General features: G+C 45.9%; 1 protein-coding gene across 5 annotated transcripts in view; it reads right to left on the bottom strand.

Annotated features, from left to right (window-relative positions):
* carmil2 (capping protein regulator and myosin 1 linker 2) overlaps positions 1-21,999 on the bottom strand; it is a 227,918-nt gene that overhangs the window by 104,383 nt on the left and 101,536 nt on the right. For all 5 annotated transcript variants that reach the window (XM_068049521.1, XM_068049522.1, XM_068049525.1 and 2 more), the window contains 6 exons: positions 16,954-17,042; positions 15,806-15,900; positions 10,463-10,549; positions 8,571-8,680; positions 5,642-5,719; positions 4,283-4,359 (listed from right to left, as the gene is read on the bottom strand). In XM_068049521.1, coding sequence (XP_067905622.1) covers positions 4,283-4,359; positions 5,642-5,719; positions 8,571-8,680; positions 10,463-10,549; positions 15,806-15,900; positions 16,954-17,042 — 536 coding nt within the window. The remainder of the gene's footprint in view (positions 1-4,282; positions 4,360-5,641; positions 5,720-8,570; positions 8,681-10,462; positions 10,550-15,805; positions 15,901-16,953; positions 17,043-21,999) is intronic.

Raw genomic sequence — 21,999 nt, 5'->3', positions numbered from 1 at the left:
AGGATGAAGTGTGAAGAGTGTCGGAGTGAGGGTGAAGAGGTGAAGAGTGTCAGGGTGAGGGGGATTAAGAGTGTTGGTGTGAGGTAGGCGTAAAGGTGTGAAGAGTGTCCGTGAAATGATGAGGAAATTGAATGGAAATGGAAATTGTCGAAGTGAGGATGAGAGCAAGGTGAAGGTGTCACTGTGTGGGTGAAGGGATGGATGGAGATTGTCAGTGTGAGGGAGAGGAGGTGAAGAATGTCGGTGTGCGGGTGAAGGGACGGATGGAGATTGTCAGTGTGAGGGAGAGGAGGTGAAGGTGTCACTGTGTGGGTGAAGGGATGGATGGAGATTGTCAGTGTGAGGGAGAGGAGGTGAACAATGTCAGTGTGAGGGTGAAGGGATGGATGGAGATTGTCAGTGTGAGGGAGAGGAGGTGAAGGTGTCACTGTGTGGGTGAAGGGATGGATGGAGATTGTCAGTGTGAGGGAGAGGAGGTGAACAATGTCAGTGTGAGGGTGAAGGGATGGATGGAGATTGTCAGTGTGAGGGAGAGGAGGTGAAGAATGTCAGTGTGAGGGTGAAGGGACGGATGGAGATTGTCAGTGTGAGGGAGAGGAGGTGAAGAATGTCGGTGTGCGGGTGAAGGGACGGATGGAGATTGTCAGTGTGAGGGAGAGGAGGTGAAGAATGTCAGTGTGAGGGTGAAGGGATGGATGGAGATTGTCAGTGTGAGGGAGAGGAGGTGAAGAATGTCAGTGTGAGGGTGAAGGGATGGATGGAGATTGTCAGTGTGAGGGAGAGGAGGTGAAGAATGTTGGTGTGCGGGTGAAGGGACGGATGGAGATTGTCAGTGTGAGGGAGAGGAGGTGAAGAATGTCGGTGTGAGGGTGAAGGGATGGATGGAGATTGTCAGTGTGAGGGAGAGGAGGTGAAGAATGTCAGTGTGAGGGTGAAGGGATGGATGGAGATTGTCAGTGTGAGGGAGCGGAGGTGAAGAGTGTCAGTGTGAGGGTGAAGGGATGGATGGAGATTGTCAGTGTGAGGGAGAGGAGGTGAAGAATGTCAGTGTGAGGGTGGAGGGATGGATGGAGATTGTCAGTGTGAGGGAGCGGAGGTGAAGAATGTCAGTGTGAGGGTGAAGGGATGGATGGAGATTGTCAGTGTGAGGGAGAGGAGGTGAAGAATGTCAGTGTGAGGGTGAAGGGATGGATGGAGATTGTCAGTGTGAGGGAGAGGAGGTGAACAATGTCAGTGTGAGGGTGAAGGGATGGATGGAGATTGTCAGTGTGAGGGAGAGGAGGTGAAGGTGTCAGTGTGTGGGTGAAGGGATGGATGGAGATTGTCAGTGTGAGGGAGAGGAGGTGAAGAATGTCAGTGTGAGGGTGAAGGGATGGATGGAGATTGTCAGTGTGAGGGAGAGGAGGTGAAGAATGTCAGTGTGAGGGTGAAGGGATGGATGGAGATTGTCAGTGTGCGGGAGAGGAGGTGAAGAATGTCAGTGTGAGGGTGAAGGGATGGATGGAGATTGTCAGTGTGAGGGAGAGGAGGTGAAGAATGTCAGTGTGAGGGTGAAGGGATGGATGGAGATTGTCAGTGTGAGGGAGAGGAGGTGAAGAATGTCAGTGTGAGGGTGAAGGGATGGATGGAGATTGTCAGTGTGCGGGAGAGGAGGTGAAGAATGTCAGTGTGAGGGTGAAGGGATGGATGGAGATTGTCAGTGTGAGGGAGAGGAGGTGAAGAATGTCAGTGTGAGGGTGAAGGGATGGATGGAGATTGTCAGTGTGAGGGAGAGGAGGTGAAGGTGTCAGTGTGTGGGTGAAGGGATGGATGGAGATTGTCAGTGTGAGGGAGAGGAGTTGAACAATGTCAGTGTGAGGGTGAAGGGATGGATGGAGATTGTCAGTGTGAGGGAGAGGAGGTGAAGGTGTCAGTGTGTGGGTGAAGGGATGGATGGAGATTGTCAGTGTGAGGGAGAGGAGGTGAACAATGTCAGTGTGAGGGTGAAGGGATGGATGGAGATTGTCAGTGTGAGGGAGAGGAGGTGAAGAATGTTGGTGTGAGGGTGACAGGGTGGAAAGTGCTGGTGCGTCACTGTGACAATGGTGTAAACAATTTAAAAATCAGCGTGAGTAGCAGAGAACACCAATACCTGGCCACAAATTCTCCACAAGAAATTAGGTAAAACCCTCCCAGTCGGATGGATGAAATGTTGGCTATAACTGAAGTTAATGCAAGCCTGCACCCTGCTGCATTTTCAGTGTAATTACAATGTTTGTAATTGGAACAGGAGTAGGCCATTCGGCCCCTTGAGCTTGCTCTGCCATGCAAAAGATCATGGCTAATCTGATCACAGTCTCAACACCACTTTCCTGTCTGCCTCCCATAACCCTCGATTCCCTTGTAGATCAAAAATCTGTCTCTCTCAGCCTTGAATGTATCAAATGACCCAGCTTTCACTGTTCTCTGGGGTAGAGAATTCCACAGACTTATCATCTGAGAGAAGAAATTCCTCCTCATCTCTGTCTTAAATGGGAGACCTCTTATTCTGAAACTGTGCCCACTAGTTCTAGCTTCCCCCATGAGGACAAACTTCAGGCGGAATTTTATGCTTTCTCCTGCAGTGGGATTGGAGGCGGATGCTGCCATTTCTCCGCCTCCACCAAAATTAAGTCCGGCCTTCCTGCCCCACTGGCAATTGAGGCCCTTAACTGGGCAATTAATGCCCAATTAAGGGCCTCATCTCGCCGCTGCCGCAATTAGCCATGCGGCAGGCAGCCCTGACGCTGCACGGGAAGCACTGCATGAAAAACCATGCAGGCTGCTTCATGGCTCCGGGATGGGGCCCCTCATTAATAGGCCTGAACGAGGGACCCGGAACCAGGAAGGGGGGGCCCGCTGAGTGACCCCTGCTCTTGCTACCGACCCCCCTACACAGCCCCACCCCACGATCCCCACCCCAATGAGACCCCTCCCACCCTGATCTACCTGTGGCCTGAGTCCAGCGCTGCTCCTGGGCCTCGGGTAGGTGCTCCACCAGTAGCTGCCGCTGCCTCCACGGTGGCGCTGCTCAGTGAAAGAGCTGCCAGCCGCTGATTGGCCAGCACATCTCCAAGGGCAGGACTTCTGTCGCCGGGGTCCTTGATCTCATGGAAGGCACGCTGCTGTCCATTTAAGTGCCTAATTGGCACTAGATTCGTCAGGCCTTCTGCAGAAGAGACGACACGGGGTTCTCGGCATCGCTCTTTCCGGGAAAGATGTCCTTTAGGGAAGGAAATCTGCTGTCCTTACCTGGTCTGGCCTACATGTGACTCCAAACCCACAGCAATGTGGTTGACTCTTAAATGCCCTCTGAAATGGCCTCTAGCAAGACACTCAGTTCAAGTGCAATAAGGGATGGGTAATAAATGCTGGCCTAGCCAGCGCCGCCCACATCCCACAAACGAATAAAAAAACCTCCCATTGCTAGGATAAAATCCTGATCATTCTCTCAGCATCTACTTTGACTTGTCAGCAATTTTTTTCAATGGCTGTGCCAATTTTGCTGGTTTTCTGGATCAACACTTATTTTTTCTTCCTCTTCCATGAAATCCTATCTCCAAGAAAAATCCCAGAGCTAACAAGCTACAAAAACAACTCCACAATACAAGGAACAGCAGATCTGTAAAGATGCACAGCTGATGGAGAGGGTTACTTTAAAATCCAGGGGAGCAGCAGTCGAAGTGCCATGGAACAGAAAGACACAGGATCCATAAATATGACTCGACATGTAGTGTGTTGCTGATCTCAAGGCCACAGGAAGATACACAGTTTGGGAGGTGAGCCTCATGAGAAAGCCACTTCTGTTAGTTGTTGATCCAAGCTGAGATTTAATAAGAGTTAGAATCTATACAACCCCACGGCTGGCATGAGAAACAAAATTCAGTGCAAATATCCAGAGGATAAGAACCACTATAAATACTACTTATTTATAGATTAAAACAGAGCATTTGATTCAGATACTTAAGCTGTTTTCATATGCTGCAGCCTTTGGGGAATTAAAAGTGAGTTTTCTTCAGTTTTATAGGGGCGATTTCACAGACACAACTGATAATTAAAGTCTGACTGGCAGCCACCAGGTTACCATCAGTTAACATCACTCCGAATCCAGTGAAGATTTGAAGATGCCTGAGTCCATCAGGGTGATGTGAAATTGAATGATTTGGGATTTCTGTTTCTGTCATTAGATCAGCCCTGCCTTATCCAGAAATCAAACAGCCGCAAAAGAATTTTAACTGGTTTCACTTCAATAGGTTTTACTTACTTATGGGGAAAAAAATTTCGGTTGAGGATTAGAGAGGTCAGGTGTATACAACACCCACGATTCAATGCTCCAAAAAGCTGACAGAGGGAAAAACAGAAAATCAGTCATGGAACACCAGAGTAACTTATTGTGACGGGTATCAGTTTATCAGTACATAAAACCCCTCTATAGAACTTTTTGACATGCCTCAACTTCTGATATAATGAATATTGCTCCTGGCTCCTCGCTAATTGAGAATTTATAACGGTTTCTCCCCTCATATGGCCTTTATAGAGCACACACACTATGTCACATGTCAAGATCTCTAATAGCAGCATCAATGGGAGGATAGGAAGCAGGAAAAGGTGCAACTCTGGATGCATCACAATGTTACCAAATCCTGACAAATTCGTAAGTGGCTTTTCTGAATTAGCCTTTCCATAGACTGCTAAAAAGCTGATTTATAACAGTTGGTGACGTAGTTATTTTGATGGGAATGACAGATATGTCATCTTGTGGAGAGGACTTATGGTGATGCAATGGCGCCATCTGTTGGTGGGTGAATGCTTTTCAACAAAGAAGTGGGGAAGAAAGAAAGAATTTGTGCCTCTCATGACCTCAAGATGTCCCAAAGGGATTCCGAGCCAATGAAGGATTTTAGTGTAATCACAGTTGTATTGTCGGGCAATGCAGAGGGTCAATTTGTGCATAACAAGGTCTCACAAACAGCAATGAGATAAATGACCAGATAAACTGTTTTTGATGGTACTGGTTGAGGGGGTGGGGTGAAGACAGGTTCAAAGTCTAAAACGTAAAGTTCTGAATCTGAGTTTTGCTGTTGTAGGGATATTGGGGCAGGAACAATGGAATAAGGGAGGTTGGGGCGGGGCGGGGGGGTGGAGTGTTGTCCTCAGGTAACAGTTAAAGCCTCCTGTCTGGCAATCTGCATGACACATTAGTGGAGAACATGGAGCAAGTTAGCTTCCCGATTCTTCAGGTACAGGGCGGGGTTTGCGGGGGGTGGGGGGGGGGGGGGTGGGGAGTGGTGGGGTGGGGTGTGAGGGGGGAGGAGATGGAGAGGAGGGGGAAAAGGAAGAAGGTCATGCATAAGCACAGAAGGAATGTCTCTTGTACTGTATCAACATGAACAAAGCTAACAGCGTATTCATTTATTTCCCTTCCCTCATTCCCATTAAGGAAAAGTAATCTTTAGGACAAACAGAATACTACTCCTCACATCAGAAAAAATGTAGTACATTGTGTAGAGTTTTAAAATGGTTAGTTCTTGACTAACACAAGGGCTAAACTGACAGTCATCATCTAGTTCTGGAAAGATAGGAATAATGTCAGAGAACTGCGCCAAAACACTGCGGTACTTACAGAATCCAGAGCACAATCAGTACCAGCCAAATCCAGGTGAGCCAGTGCATTTGGACGGGAAATGAAATTATAAAAATTCTGACAAAAAGAAAGCAGAAGCCACATTTGTAGACATTTTGTACGAGATGCCTGGAGACATGCTTAAGTAATAAATATTTAATCATAAGGCTGAAGCTTTAAGTCTTTGATTCCTCCCTTTATTTGCTTTTTGCCTGAATAACTTTCTTGTATATGGCTGGCTTCCACATCAGAAGGGTCACTTGTTGTGGTTTCAATGCTGGGAGTAATGACATAATGTATCAGTGTCAAGTCAAATGCTCTCAGCACCCTAACTATTCAAAGTTGCATCTGAGTCATTGAGAGGGCCAGCATTGAGTGTTTTCTAATGCTGTTGTTTCAGTGGAAGTTCTAAGTGAGGAGAGAGAGGTACCTGGTTTGACAGTGGTGCGAATTGACAGCATGCAGATATACTGCTGGCACCCCATAGTTCTCGGGGATAAAAGCAAAGCACTGCTGCTAATGGATTTCTTTCCTGTTATTGTTGCAACAAAGAGTTGCATGACTTCTGCATGACTCAGGCCCGAGTGGTAATTCAACAACAAGCTTTAATAAATATTGATTCACTGCTATGTTATAATACAACTGTCTTCAGATTACCTTAAATGACAAGTAAAACAACCTGGTTCGGAGGCTCAAGGTGATCACTCTCAACTTCTGTATTCTGCCTGCTTGGATTTCCAACCCTCTGGAGAATTCTAAAAACCACTGACTACTGGCCCTATAGTTATACTCAGTAAATCACCATCTAATATCCATGATATAATATCTTATGAGGAAAAGTTGGACAGGCTGGGTCTGTATTCATTGGAGCTTAGAAGGATGAGAGGTGATCTTACTGCAACATATAAGATCCTGAGGGGACTTGACAGGGTGGATGTTGAAAGGATGTTTCCCCTTGTGGGAGAGACGAAAATATTGGGGGCACAGTTTAAAAATAAGGGGTCACCCATTTAAGACAGAGATGAGGAGATATTTTTTCTCTCAGGGGGTCGAGAGTCTGTGGAACTCTCTTCCTCAGAGAGCAGTGGAGGCAGGGTCATTGAATGTTTTTAAGGCAGAGGTAGACAGATTCTTGACAAACAAGGGAGTCAAAGAGTATCAGGGGTAGGCAGGAAAGTGGAGTTGAGTTCACAAACACATCAGCCATGATCTTATAGAATGGCACAGCAGGTTCGAGGGGCCAAATAGCCTACTCCTGCTCCTTGTTCGTATGTAATGTACATACTGGCTTTGTCCCTGATCATATTCTGATGTTAATCATCAGTTATTTGCAAGTGTCCAGACATTTTAGCCACTAACTCAGTCTGTTCCCAAATAATACAAGCTCAGCCAGTACATCAAGAACCAGCTTCTCACAAAGACATTTTAGCTTGCTGTCTGATGGGAAAATGGTCAACTTTCTTCCAACCCTCGACCTTCCAAACTCAAGGGAACGACAAGACAGGCTTATGCAATCAGCCCTCATAATTTAACCACCTAAGTCCTGAAATCATTCTGATGAATCAGCACTCTCTCTGCTTACAAACTGCCTTTGTTCGTACACAGAAACAAGACTCTGCCTTTTGTTAAAATGTCTAGTGCTAAGTGAGCTGGGATACTTGACTAGGTTTAAACCAAATTATTAATGTATTCTAACAATTATGTATGAGTAATACAGATGTACAGCTCTGCTAATCAGTGTTTGAAGGCTAGTGACACTTCTAATGTTAGTAGAAAGCTGACCATTCTGTCACCTCTTCACTAATGATTAGAAATTAAAGGTAATCAAAGATACCACCTAGGAGTATATCATATTAAAGTTTATCATATACTGGAGGCTGTCTGAATCCCAAAACTGAAACCTGGGTCAACTACAGTTACACTAAATACTTTGCAATTATCATGAAACCAAATCAATATTGCTCCAAAGCTATACAAAATGTGCAGTATAATGCTACTGTTAAACAGTTTTATTGGCTTAAAGATCTCCATTTGCAGATTAAGATGGGGACCTTCTGCAATAATTACCCTGGTTTCAAAATGCCCCCCACTTTCCATCAGTTGAAAATTATGAACTGTCCTTTACTCTCATCCAGCAGGTTTTCAGTTTTTCTAATTAGCACACAAATTAACTGAGAAAATCATCTACAAAATCTAGTAAAGGTTAACGTTGAAAAAGCTTGGGTCAGACACTTAAAGAACCACAGTGGGGGCTAAACAGGTTTGTAGATTGTGCTTTGATCTATTTTCCTATCCATGATTATTTGAAGCCAATTCATCTTGGAAATATAGGAAAATCCACAGATAAGGACGAGTTGAATTAGTCAATGTGGTTTTGTGCCGCACATTATTAGTCATTGGGGGTAATTTTGAAGTCAATGAAAATAAAGATCGTGAGAGATGTAACGTAGGCTGCCGATTTGCAGTCATCCATCATATCTCACAGAGTCAAAATTACTCCCATTCATTCTTAAACAGGTCAGCTAAAATCAGTGTGGAAGTTAGACACCAATTTGCAAGCTAGGCAGCTTTTACTGATGAGAAACATTAGTTGCATTATTTGCCTAAAATCTGTATACTGGAACTGGGAGTGGATCTGAGAATGTCTTTTGAGAAGAAAGTTGTTGGGCCTTAGTTTGTATAAACAGGAACTTGAAAATTTCTCAGTTTCAACTTTTGTTGTACAGGTTACTAATTTCCAACTGACCTTTTTGAAACCAAACACATTATTAATAGTGAGCTGAGTTGCCACACCGACATATGTTCCTGGATCCAATGCTTTATCGATTGGATGAGAATAATCAGACACTGAATTCAAAGTTTAGGCACTTCAGAAACCAAAGTTGTGGTTACATTGAGGCCTGTGCTACTGCTGCTTCCATCCACTTACACTGGTATCCTCAGCAGCTAATATCCCAGGATTCCCAGAGAGGTCCAGATGAACGAGAGAGGACACGAAAGCTTCATTAACAATAAATGACTGAGCCAAAGAGCTAAGACCTGAAAAAGTGAAGAAAAAAGGTGAAAAGCTGGTGCAGAGAGCTAAGTTACAGAAAGAGACTGACAACAAAAAAAGATTTAATATATCCACTGAACATGCTACTTTATAATACGTAGGCAATGCGACGCTGTATATCTGGGGTATTCCCATTCAGGCAGTAGTTTACACCTGGATTATTGGCATTCAAGCAGTAATCTATACGTGGGATATTCCCATTGAGGCAGATGGAGATCAGTGGAACTCCTTCCAAAACAGCACAAATGGCTAAAAACGGCCATTTATTCTATTTCTTTGGGAATTACGCAATCTTCCACCAAAGTTACAACAGGAGATTAGAAAAGTCTGTGGAATTACAGTGCCAGTGTCTCCAAGTTGCAGAACATGACTCCCTTTCCAAATCACTGTCCAGTGAGCCCCGCTGGGAAAATGTGTGGGTGTGACTGGTGGGTGAGGACTGGACTGGGCAAGGTGTATAATTGAATAGTCTTCTATTGCTCACATACAGGCTACTTGTACAAGCTACCAGATGGCACCCAACTCCCCACTAAACTATGCCCAGCACCCACTGACCTGTGGCCAGCACCCACTTCACGGAAGGAGGGAAAAACGAGGAGACACAATTTGCATTTTTTGAACATTTTGGCTGCCAAGTTTAGATTCACGTACCAGGAAACAACTTGATTTCTCTTGTTGAATATTTCCAAATTAGTTGGTACTGCAATCATGTAAGTATCCTGATAGATAATTTTGCTAATATTCACATCCAACATACTTGTGCTTGATCATGGCACTTCTCTTCCTACCCTTAAATATGCGTCCTGTCAATCTGTCAATGAACCAGTGTTGCTATATCAACCCAACATACAGATGCTTAGCCAATCATGCCATTAGCTGCCACATAAGGTACTTAAGGCAGCACAAAGTCATGAAGAAAATAAATGATTGGTAATATTAAATGGTTATATATTAAAACTGATCATTTTATTTTTGCAATGCTTTTGTCCTTGTACAGCATTGAAATGATTTGTTTATGTTAAATTTAAAGCCAAATTCCAAAATGGAATGAAATGTCATCAAAGAAAAGAAATGCATTTATAAAAATTGAGCATTAAATCATTGTTAGACATTAATAATTATCTAGAAAATAGTTCATACTGAAAATGGTTTTATTTCTTTCCTCAGGCCAGTTCTAAAGTTACAGGAAGTTATACAGTTTTACATCTTATCTTAGCTACTCTTGATCTTTCTGAATGGCAGTGGAAAGTCTAACTCAGGGAGGAAGCTGGCTATCATTACTCCCTTTACAGCTAGCAACTGAAAACAAATTTGTGAATCGTTCCAACATCACAATGTAAGGATCTGTTGTGTGGTGTTCCACTACCACATCATAAAGAATGCAAATCTGGGCAAATGAAAGTTAAAATAGGTTGTCACTGCACTGCCATGTGACCATGTGCATCCAGCATTATCTTCGTTTTGTCAGTTTCAAACAGTGAGGTCCGTGTACACGAAATGCTGCAGCTCTAATGCTAGTTTTCTTACACATTGCACTGTGCAAAAATGAGAACAGTTTTGCAAAGCTTCAGACTGAGCCCAACTATAGTTCAGAATAATGCTTTTGCACATACATTTCCATAAGCCAAATACTATCATATTTCTCCATCATTTGTGGACCAGAGGCACATATTTAGGGATAACTTTTCAACAGCGTAAGAGGTCTGCATACAAATAATTGCATTTAAGCTTGTAGCTGACCGAAATTTGGTGGCTTGAAGACTTACCTTTTGAGGTCAGTGATGTTCTGGAGAGGTTGAGGTATTTCAGTCCTTTGGATAGCTTTTCAAACTGTTGACTGAGTGCTGACACCCCTATTGAAGACAGAGGACTGATATTACAATGTATTATTGATCAGTTTATCTTTGCCTTTATTTTTATCTTTAACATTTTGTGTTCCCCTCCCCCATCCATACACCTTCTCTGTGCAGGAGAGCAGAGAAGTCATCTGCTTCTAGGTTCATTCTCTGTTTTTATTCATACACGAATTATAAGGATTTAATATATCCACTGAACCTATTACTTTATAATACGTGGGCAAGGCGATGCTCATACAAGAGTATTCCCATTGAGGTAGTAGTTTACACTAGGAGTATTGGCATGGAGGCAGCAATCTATACCTGGGGTATTCCCATTGAAGCAGATAGAAATCAGTAGAATTCCTTCCAAAACAGCACAAACAGCTAAAAATGGACATTTATTCTATTGCTTTGGGAATTCTGCCAATCTTTCACCAGTTACAACAGGATATTGGAAAAGCCCATGGAAATACAGTGCCAGCGTATCCAGGTTAGAGAACATGACTCCCTCTCCAAATCACACTAATAACTACAGGGTGACTGCTCCTCCAGTATTTTCTTCTTTCTCCCTTCCTTTGTTTTTGGAAATGCCCAACCTATTCTTGCCTCATCCCATGTGCCTTTGTTCAGAACTCAGCCTGTGAGGATCATGTAGCCAACTCCTTATCTTACCAGTTGATGGCACAGTATTTTGCTTCACCAGCCTACTACAATAGCAAGTCATGTATTACATGAGAATGTCAGTTCACCTTTTTGGGCTTAGCTGCTTTTCCTACTATTTTAGTCCTTAATTTCTCATGGTCAGCTGTGTGCCTGACACATGCAGAAACCCATCACAATGTTAACAGAGTCAAGAGTTAGGAACACCCAGTTTCTAAAGGAGTGCTGCTGGAGTTTAACCATCTGAATCTATAATATTGCATTCAAAAGCAGCAACATCATATTCCATTGGTTAACCTGTTGTTCAAGCTGATGAGTTAAATGCATTACAGCCCTAGGAGGGTCCATTACAACACAACATCATTCTTGAAAGGAAGCATTACAACCATTTCAGAAGTGCCTGGAACAGACACTCCAATGTAGTTCCTTATGATGCCATTTGGTACATCATTGATAAAGATATTGAATAGGGTAGGTGACAATGGACAATTCCACTCCTCTTTGGTGAGGGATAAGCCAAGTGAGTGCTTCAGCTACCCTTATGTCATTCTTGGAATGAGAATGCCCAACTTAGTTTTAGCTATGTACCATCATAGTGTCTAATTTTTTCATGAATTACATTCAAAGTCTTAACTGAAATCAGTTAAAACAACACAAGGAGCTTTCCCTAAAGTCTTCTAATACTCTGTGAACTTGTGTGAGGATGCAACCTGCCGCTCACATTTTTCACAAGACTGAAATCCAGTGTTTTCCTTGTTGATTACACTGCAGGCCTCCAACACATCCACAATGACTCAAAGAGCCAATTTAAGAACCACAGATATCAGCAATATCCCTCAGTAGTTTTTGCTCTCATTAAAAATTCCCTGCTTGTAACCAGAAACCAGAACTGGGTTCTAAAACGGTGTGTGTACCCATGCCTTAAACAGAACCCTTTTACTAATATTGCACACCTTCTACTATAACAATGATAAAGCCACGAGAAGTGAAATAGAAAGCAATGAAGGTGAAAATGGGAGAAGAGACAAACGGAAGTCCTGTTAGAGAGAAGAGCAGAACATCAAGGTGGCATTCCTGGAAGAGAAGCGGACATGAATTAAACACTGAGCTGGATTTTAAGAAGCCCTCGACAATGAGGTCTGTAGCAGTAGTGGGGTGGGGGGGGGCGGCGGTGCGGGTGGGGATTGCCTGAAGATGGCGGCAGATGAGGCCCACCACAGACCTCAATGCCGGCAGGGCCCAGCCCAATCCTCCCAGTGGCGGCGAGGCACCGTGGCATAGAGGTCTGCTACCCAACCCGAAGGGACCCTACGATGTGTCGGGTTCGGGTCAGGTTAGGCCCGGCCCGTCTTCAGGATCCGGCTTTCGGGCTTGGGTCAGGTCGGGCCGAGTCCAGGTCGAGTCGGGTTGGTTACGGTCGGACACACATGGTAAGTGCTCTGCTGGTAAGTATTGAAATTAAAAAACTTACCTGAGCTGGGAGTCCGGGACAAAACTGAGTCTGCGCAGTGAGCGAGTGATGTCACTATGACATCATCATGCATGCGCTGCAGCTTTGTGGAGCTTCCCAGTCAGAAGGTAAGTAAAGGGAAGGTCGGGTCAGGTTCGTGTTGGGTCGGGCTTGGGGCAAAATAGGAGGGACTTGGGCTGGGTCGGCCTCGGGTCTGCTATGATTTGGTCGGATTCTTTTTTCCCGACCTGAGTAGGCCTCGACCATGGCGGCCCCCCACCACTCGGCAACGGGACCACAGTCACCATATTCAAATTAATAAAATTGATGCATTTACAGAGACTTACCTCAGATCTTGAGGGCCCGCCACAATCTTCGGCGTGACGGCTGGCACTTCCGTGCCTTCGGATCCCCATCCGGGGAAACGAAGCACAACGCTGGTGGGGGGGGAGAGAGGAAGTAAGGTTTTCAGTGTGGGAGGGGGGAAAAGGGGTCAAATAAATGTTATGGGTGTAGAGGATGGTGGGAAGGGTTGTACTTTAACCTTTGAGTAGTTTGGGGGGGGGGGGGAAGAGATGGTCAGGTGTTTTGGTAGGGGAAAGAGCAAATAATTAATGTAATTATTATTGGGAAAGAGGCGTTGGAACTTTATTTATGTAATTCTGGTCGGGTATCTCTTTAAAAATTTAAATATCCTGGCAGGGCTGACTGCCCTTTAAAAAGGGCGTCAGCAGCTACACACAGGCAGCTGACGCTATTGCTGGGGATAGACAACCTGCCCCCTCCATGTGATTGCGGTGGGGGTTAGCCACCCCGGCTATTTAAATGAGCCACCGTGTTTAAGATCGCTGCGGCTTTGGCGTGCAGCCAGATTTTTTGAGCTCGGCGGCAAGTTCATAGAATCCAGCCCTCTAATACAAAAGCAAAATACTGCAGATACTGGAAATCTGAAATAAAAACAGGAAATGCTGGAAATACTCAGCAGGTCTGGCGGCATCTGTGGAGAGAGAAGCAGAGTTAACGTTTCAGGTCTGGTAATTCAGGTGCTTAAACACGACTCCCATCCGGAGGGAAATGATTGGAGTTTCTAGATTGCCTCTTAGTGAGACTTATAATTTCCAGTTTGGTGGCAGAATTTCTTAGCACTAAGCTGAGCTTTTGGATTTAATACAAAGGTATTACATCTTCATCAAAGTGGAGGAGAAGGCTGATTTGCAAGGAGGATACTGGGACTAACATTGTCTCGTTTGGCTTGTATAAAGTATGCCTCTTCCTGCCTGTCCATAAAGTTGCATTAATGGAATTTGTTCACAGTGGGCTGGATTTTACTGGGCTCCCGCTATCGGGGGTCATGGCGGGGGTCCCGGAAAATGCCTCCAGGGGAGGCCCGCTACGGACCTCGACGTTAAGAAGGCCCAGCCCCATACTGCTGATGGCAGCGAGGCCTCGTGGCAGCACCCCCCGCCCCTCGGTGATGGGCCGAAATTTCATATTTAAATGTATGAAAATGGTTTTTTTTATTCATTCATGGGGTGTAGGCTTCACTGGCCAGGCCAGCATTTATTGCCCACCCTTATTGCCCTTGAGAAGGTGGTGGTGAGCTGCCTTCTTGGGGTGTAGGTACACCAACAGTGCTGTTAGGAAAGGAGTTCCAGGACTTTGACCCAGCGACCGTGAAGGAACAACGATATAGTTCCCAGTCAGGATTCGTGTGGCTTGGAGGTGAACTAGCAGGTGGTGGTGTTCCCATGCATCTGCTGCCCTTGTCCTAGGTGGTAGAGGTCACGGGTTTGGAAGGTGCTGTCGAAGGAGCCTTGGTGCGTAGCTGCAGTGCTTCTTGTAGATGGTACACACTGCTGCCACTGTGCGTCGGTGGTGGAGGGAGTGAATGTTTGTGCCAATCATGCAGGCTGCTTTGTCCTGGATGGTGTCGAGCTTCCTAAGTGTTGTTGGAGCTGTACCCATCCAGGCAAGTGGAGAGTATTCCATCACACTCCTGACTTGTGCCTAGTAGATGGCGGACAGGCTTTGGGGAGTCAGGAGGTGAGTTACTTGCCGCAGGATTCCTTTCCTTTCATTTGCTCTTGTAGCGATGGTATTTATGTGGCTGGTCCAGTTCAGTTTCTGGTCAATGGTAGCCCCCAGGATGTTGATAGTGGGGGATTCAGCGATCGTAATGCCATTGAATGTCAAGGGCAGATGGTTACATTCTCTCTTGTTGGAGATGGTCGTTGCCTGGCACTTGTGTGGTGGAAATGTTACTTGCCACTTATTAGCCCAAGCCTGGATAGTATCCAGGTCTTGCTGCATTTCTACACGGACTGCTTCAGTATCTGAGGATTTGCGAATGGTGTTGAACATTGTGCAATCATCAGCGAACATCCCCACTTCTGACCTTATAACTGAATGAATTAAGTACTTACCCGCTCCCGCAGTCTGTTCCGGTGCCATATTGGTGGGGGTGGCAGTCACTATCATGCCCTTGGATCTCCGTTTGGAGATCTGATGTGGGACACTGGTGGAGAGGGGGGAGCATGGAAATTCTTTCAGTGCAGGAGGGAGGGAGCGGGGAAAACGATTCCAATTGGTGGAGGGGATGGTGGGAAGGGGTTGAAGGTAATAGCTACTGAACTTTGGGGGGGGGTGGGGCGGATGGTCAGGTACTCAAGTTAAGTATTTTGGAGGGGTGGTGAGAGGGCAAGGAATGAAGTAAATGGAGATGCGAGGGGCGGGGTAGGAGAGGGGATGGAAACATGTCTTTCATTGTTCAAATAAATTTTAACGTGCCTATTCCTTTAAATATTGAAATTCAATGTTAGAGCTGGAAGCCTTTAAAAAGGGCGCCGCGCCTGCACAGTGGCACCGGAAGCTGTTGCTGGGGATGGAGCAACCGCCCCCTCCCATGTCATCGGGAGGGGGCAGTCCGCCCTGGCCATGTAAATGAGCCACCGCCTCTAATATCATGGCAGCTCTATGGAGTAAAGCCCGCTCGTGCGGGCCGCCATCTTGTATGTCTGGACGAGGAAGTATGGTGGTAATTGGGCCTTGTGTTGGACCAAAACTAGAAAAAAAATTCTGACCAGGATCAAAATAGTTCTGTAACAACTTTACCAGTATGTAATAAATCAATGAAACTGAAGAGACCAAAGTCTGCTCTTTACCTCTGTCCTCCAGCTGGTTGTTGGATAGGTTTATGGTGTGAAGAACAGGGTGGAAATTCTCCTCCAGAGCCAGTGCTATTTTCTGTCCAGCATCACTGAAACAGTAAGACACTTATATAACATGCTGATTGACTGAAACTCAACTCCAATGTGCAGCAACATAGAAATCTGAGCCTGTTGCTCTGGACCACCATGTTGTTTCTTCTTTTTAAGATAGAATGATGACAGTGCATGATCAAAAAGGAAGGAAAAGGACTCACCCATAGCTGCTGTTAAATCACAAAATGTAAAGTTCTCTGGAATAAAATTGAGGAGATACCCAGGCAGCACAGGCACAGTCAATTTATTCCACCCAAATATGAAGATCGTTCTCACAAGTGGAATCACTCAGGGTATTTTGAGCTAAAAATTGAACATGGCATGTTTGCAGGCATGGTGACCATGATGTGTGATTACCCCATGCCTGATTGAGGCAATGCAGGCAGTTCTCAAATTCATGGCCTGCCATTTCATTATTTACAAGAATTTCTCCCAATTGCTACTGTATGAACAGCATTGCTGATTTAAACCACACTTTGATGCAAAGAATAGTTTATCTCTATAAAGCAATATTAATATTTTCAACAAATTTCAACTAAATTAATTTTATTCCAAGCTAAAATCAGGAAATTAGTGCCACAGTAATGCCATATCAGAATGTTGAGCGTTTTTAAAAGAGTAATCAGACTGTTCCCTCAGAACCTGGACTAGACGTCCAGTATTCCTAACATTTATAAGTCTTTAACAAAAGCAACTGGGGCGACACTCATGGCTGAACCATTAAGATCAGAAAAGTCTCAGGATCAATCCCTTCAGGTAAATCCCACTCATCATTATCCATGACCTCTGCCAGAGTGAGCATGTGCGAATGTTACGTGAAGAAAGCATCTGGTTCAGCTTTGATGCCCTCCGCAGTTGAATAACCTGCCAATACTTAATATCTAGGCTCATATAGATAACTGGTGAGGGAAAGGGAATGGACAGCACTTCACACCCATGGAACTGCACCCAGCAAGGAGGGAGAAAATTGTCAGATACAAGTAGGGTGGAAAATGCATAACTGAATGTTAACATAATAGAAACACCATCAAAATCGATCGTCGACTTACAACTTCATTCCAGCATTTTCTAAAACCAGCTCCTCCAGTTTAGTGGACAAACTGATCACATAGAGGACCTGCTCTATCACATCAGGGCTCTGGAGGTGAAAAAGAATATCAAAAAGAAAACATCATTTGCATGCAATCAGGTATATTCCTTAAAGGTTCTTCTACTCAAGATTACCTTTCATCACTCTCTTTAGTTTCATTATACTTAGGTTTGCTAACTTGCCAATTTTCCACCCGTCAGGTAGATTGACACAGTTACAGGTTGTCCAAAGTATTGGCAAAGGCTAGAACCGTATTTCCCATAAAGTGGCAAATTTCTCAATAAATGGGCCAAAACAAAACAAAAAGAAAATGCCTGCACTGAGACAGAGATCTATCTGAATTACACTGGGAAGGGCTGTTAAATTTGAAGGAAGAAGCCAATTCTGGGAGAAATTAAATTTTGTAAATTGATCTATTTTGAACTTAACTCAAAAGCACACCTGCCATTTATAAGAATTTAGAGTTATTTTTTTAAATAATTGGTTATTTTTTAGAAAGTTGATGCACACAAAGGACAGAACCTTATCAGTCCCATGGAGGCAGGGTTGGAGGGAGCAAACTTTGAAGAGTGCGTGGTGGGTCAGCTCCCCGATGCGTTCCTGTCTCCGAGCGGTCTTGCTAGAGGCGAGGTCAATGCAGCAGTGGCTACCTGCCCAGCAGCAGCGGTTAGCCAATCAAGGGATCAATTGGGGGCAGGTTGCTGACACCACCAGGATCTTCAGGATGTGCGCCCCACTGAGGCCAGAGCGCAGCGGGTACCTGGAAACAGATTCCCGGCAGGTAGGCTGGTGCGGGGGGTGGATGCCTGTCATTAGTGCCTCCTCCCAATCCCCCCATAACGGAACTGCTGGGATGAGAACATCACCGCTGAGGCCACAAGCAGTCCTGTAGAGGGATTCACAATCCACAATAATAGGCTGACAGTTGTGACCATTCTAAAATTTTCAGAAGGTTTCAGAGAATGTCTCCATTGTGAGGCACCCTCGCGGTCCCCTACTTGCCTCAGCAGCGCCCACCTCTCCCAGGGGGCTGCCGGCTACCCAAAACTTTGGGCCCTCTGATTGAGCCTCCCGCCTCGGGAACCCACCCGCCATCTATAACTGGATGGCAACCGCTGAGGCAGCCTCTTGATTGGCCACCATGTGGCCAGCTGATACAAACAGGGTCAGGACCTGCTTCTCCATACATTGAATATATTCAAGACAGAGATTGATAGAATTTTGGATACTGAGGGAATTAAAGGATATGGGGATGATATCGAGTAGAAGATCAGACATGATCATATTAAATGGTGGAGTAGGCTAGAAGGGACAAATGCCCTACTCCTGCTCCTTTTTCTTATGCTCTTATATCTTTTAATTAATTTCCTACGTTCTATCAAAAACAGAAAGTTTCATAGAGTGCCAGCATGGTAGTACCTCACAGCACTAGGACGCTCAATAAAAAACAAATATTTCCATGCCTGGATTGTATAGTCAAAACTCTTAAATTGCACAGCTACACTGCTCAGTAATGTGATGGTATAAGATCTACTGATAATGGTAAAAGCACAGGAAATGGTATTGAGCAGCGTTGAATATATTGTAACCCTGTGGGTTTGGCTCAGGAGATTTGCAAAAAAAAGTTTAACAATGCATCGGATAACGATAAAGCAACATAGAAACTGCAAAAGGGAAACAGACCTAGCTCACCTTCGACCATGCTGGTAGTCATATGATACAATGAAAATGGAGCTGTTGACTAAGGATAGCAATTAGTCTCTAATAGTCCCAGACATGAGGGGGCAATTTTATGCTTTCCTCCACGGTGGGCTTGGAGGTGAGGTGAGAGTGACTGCCCTTGACATCAAGGCAGCATTGGACCAGGTATGGCATCAAGGAGCTCTAGCAAACTGGAGTCAATGGGAATCAAGAGGAAAACTCTATGCTAGTTGGAATCGTACCTAGTGCAAAAGAAGATGGTTGTGGTTGTTGGAGGTCAATCATCTCAGTCCCAGGACATCACTGCAGGAGTTCCTTACGGTAGTGTCCTAGGCCCAACCATCTTCAGCTGCTTCATCAATGACCTTCCTTCAATCATAATGTCAGAAGTGGGGATGTTCGCTGATGATTGCACAATGTTCAGCACCATTCGTGACTCCGCAGATACTGAAGCAGTCCGTGTAGAAATGCAGCAAGACCTGGACGACATCCAAGCTTGGGCTGATAAGTGGCAAGTAACATTCGCGCCACACATTGCCAGTCAATGACCACCTCCAACAAGAGAGAATCTAACCATCTCTCCTTGACATTCAATAGCATTACCATCGCTGAATCCCCCACTATCAACATCCTGGGGGTTACCACAGACCAGAAACTGAACTGGAGTAGCCATATAAATACCATGGCGACAAGTGCAAATCAGAGGCTGAGAATCCTGTGGCGAGTAACTCATCTCCTGTCTCTCCAAAGCCTGTCCACCATCTACAAGGCACAGGTCAGGAGTGTGATGAATACTCTCCACTTGCCTGGATGGGTGTAGCTCCAACAACACTCAAGAAACTCAACACCATCCAGGACCAAGCAGCCCACTAATTGTCACCCTGTGCACAAACATTCACTCCCTTCACCACCAACGCACAGTGGCTGCAGTGTGTACCATCTACAAGATGCACTGCAGCAACGCACCAAGGCTACTCAGGCAGCACCTTCCAAACCCGCGACCTCTACCACCTAGAATGACAAAGGCTGTAGATGTGTGGGAACACCACCACCTTCACGTTCCCCTCCAAGTCACGCACATCCTGACTTGGAACTATATCATCGTCCCTTCACTGTCGCTGGGTCAAACTCCTGGAACACTCTTCCTAATAGCACTGTGGGTATACCTGCCCCACATGGACTGCAGCGGTTCAAAAAGGCAGCTACCAGTACCTTTTCATGGACAATTCGATCAACAAATGCTGGCCTAGCCAGTGACGCCGATATGCCATGAAATGAATTTTTAAAAACTTAGTGCCTGAACAAGGGACCTGGCATGGGGAAGGGGGGTGCCGCTGAGAACCACCGCCCCCTGCCCTTGACACTGACCCCCTCCCCTGCGGCCCCCACCTGGCGAGACCTCTCCCGCCCTGACCTACTTGTGTCCTGGGTCCAGCACTGTTCCTGGGCCTCCAGTAGGTGCTCCTTTGGCAACAGCCAACACCTCCGCGGTGGAGCTACTCAGTGGAAGAGCTGCCGGCCTCTGGTTAGCTGGCAGCTCTCCAAGAGCGGGACTTCCAGTGACAGGGTCCTTGATCCTGTGGAAAGCCTGCCACTGTCCACTTATGTGCCTGATTGGCACTAGATTCGGAGGGCTTTCAAGAGAATAGGGGACGCGGGGTTCTCAGTGTCACCAGCATAAATCACAGCCAAGGTGTGGAAAATCCCACTGGTGGAAAGCTTTAGGAACCATGGGCTAGAAATTGGTGTGCTTTGGTTTTTGGGCACAGGTGTCGTGATTCATGACCTGTCTGTGTCTGTTCAGATCGAGGTGGGCAACACCTCAACACAAACTTGGAGTACCCACCTCATTTGAATGATTATGGCATTGGCCCATATGGCTCCAGTGGTGCCTCTCTGTCCTCTGTGCAGGCTGCGGCCTCCATGCTTTGCAGGGGGCCCCAGCACCATTGTTTGCAAACCAAGTGGTACAGCCAGCCTGCTCTACTTAAAGGCAGGCTGTATCTTACAGGGGACATAATATTGCTGCAATGTAAATTATTGCAAAGTGAACACCAGTACAGACAGACGGTTCCATAGTAACGAATGCAGTACTGGAGGAATTAGTGGTGCAGGTGGGCAGGAGGAGTGATGCCATGGTTCCACGGGGGTGCCAGGAAACCCTCAAGGAACAACCTCAGAAGGGAGTGAGAGCAGGTAGCCAGGAGGGTCAACTCCCAGAGTCTGGACTCGAGGTCCTGGCAGCAGTGCCACAAGAGGTTTAATGACCTCATATGGGTGGACAAGGTCAGTGAATGCATCTGCACATGACATCTCCTATCCACCACAACACCAACCTCTCACGCTGCTCAATGCACTGCACCTCCATCAGTCATCCAGCAGCACTCCCTAGCACTCGGGACTCATGCCTAACATCCATATACTCTACCTCACACTGACCAATGTTGCCAGCCTCATACCCACCTCTCACTGCCTTCACATACATCCAGCTGTTCAGCTATGGCAGGCACATTATCCAAACACAGTGCTATGTAATCACCAATGTTCTGTCTTCTCTCTTGCAGGATAAGCTGACACATAATAGAAGGAAGCAGAGCAGGACTGGTAGGGGGACAAGGACACCTGTATCTCCATGAAGGAGTTGAACCTCCGCAACCAGCTGGCTGCAATGCGGCCATGGCATCTGACTTCGCTGAGAACACTGGGGATGATGGTATGTTCCTATCTTATGCCCTTCTCAACCTCATCCTGCTATCTGGCATGATGAGCAAACTGCTGATGGTGTGACCACGCACCTCTTGCTTTCCACCCACTTCCCTCATCAACCTTTCCCTTCTGAGTTTCTGCCCAGTCACAGATCCCCCAGAAGGAGGAAAGAGGGCAACAGCACACCACTAATGAAGAAGCCCCGTCACTTGATCTGACAATCGCAGCCACCAGCTTAGATACTGGCACTGCACTTACCGTGGAGGCAAGTACAGAGTTGGGATCAGCATTTGGTAAGTCACTGGAGATGAGTGGGCTACTGCCAAGCCAGGGATAAAGTATGGTTCATTTGCCATCCCGCTGGAGGGTGAAGTCGCAAACAACCACTGCTGCAGGGGACTCACATGAGGACTTCAATGGGGCAGTATACAGGAGAACACGGATGAGGATGCACATCAAGATGTTGGGTGCATTGGCTGGCCTGCCAAACAGCCTCATGCCACTGTCAAGGAGCATGGAGGAGGCTGGCTCCAATTTGGCAGAGGGCATCGCACACAGCTTGACCTCTTTGCAGCCTCTGCTCCCTCTCCCTGTTGTG

This window comes from Heterodontus francisci, chromosome 17 (genome assembly GCF_036365525.1).
Source record: "Heterodontus francisci isolate sHetFra1 chromosome 17, sHetFra1.hap1, whole genome shotgun sequence".
NCBI lineage: Eukaryota > Metazoa > Chordata > Chondrichthyes > Heterodontiformes > Heterodontidae > Heterodontus > Heterodontus francisci.
This window is presented reverse-complemented; position numbering and strand designations above follow the sequence as displayed.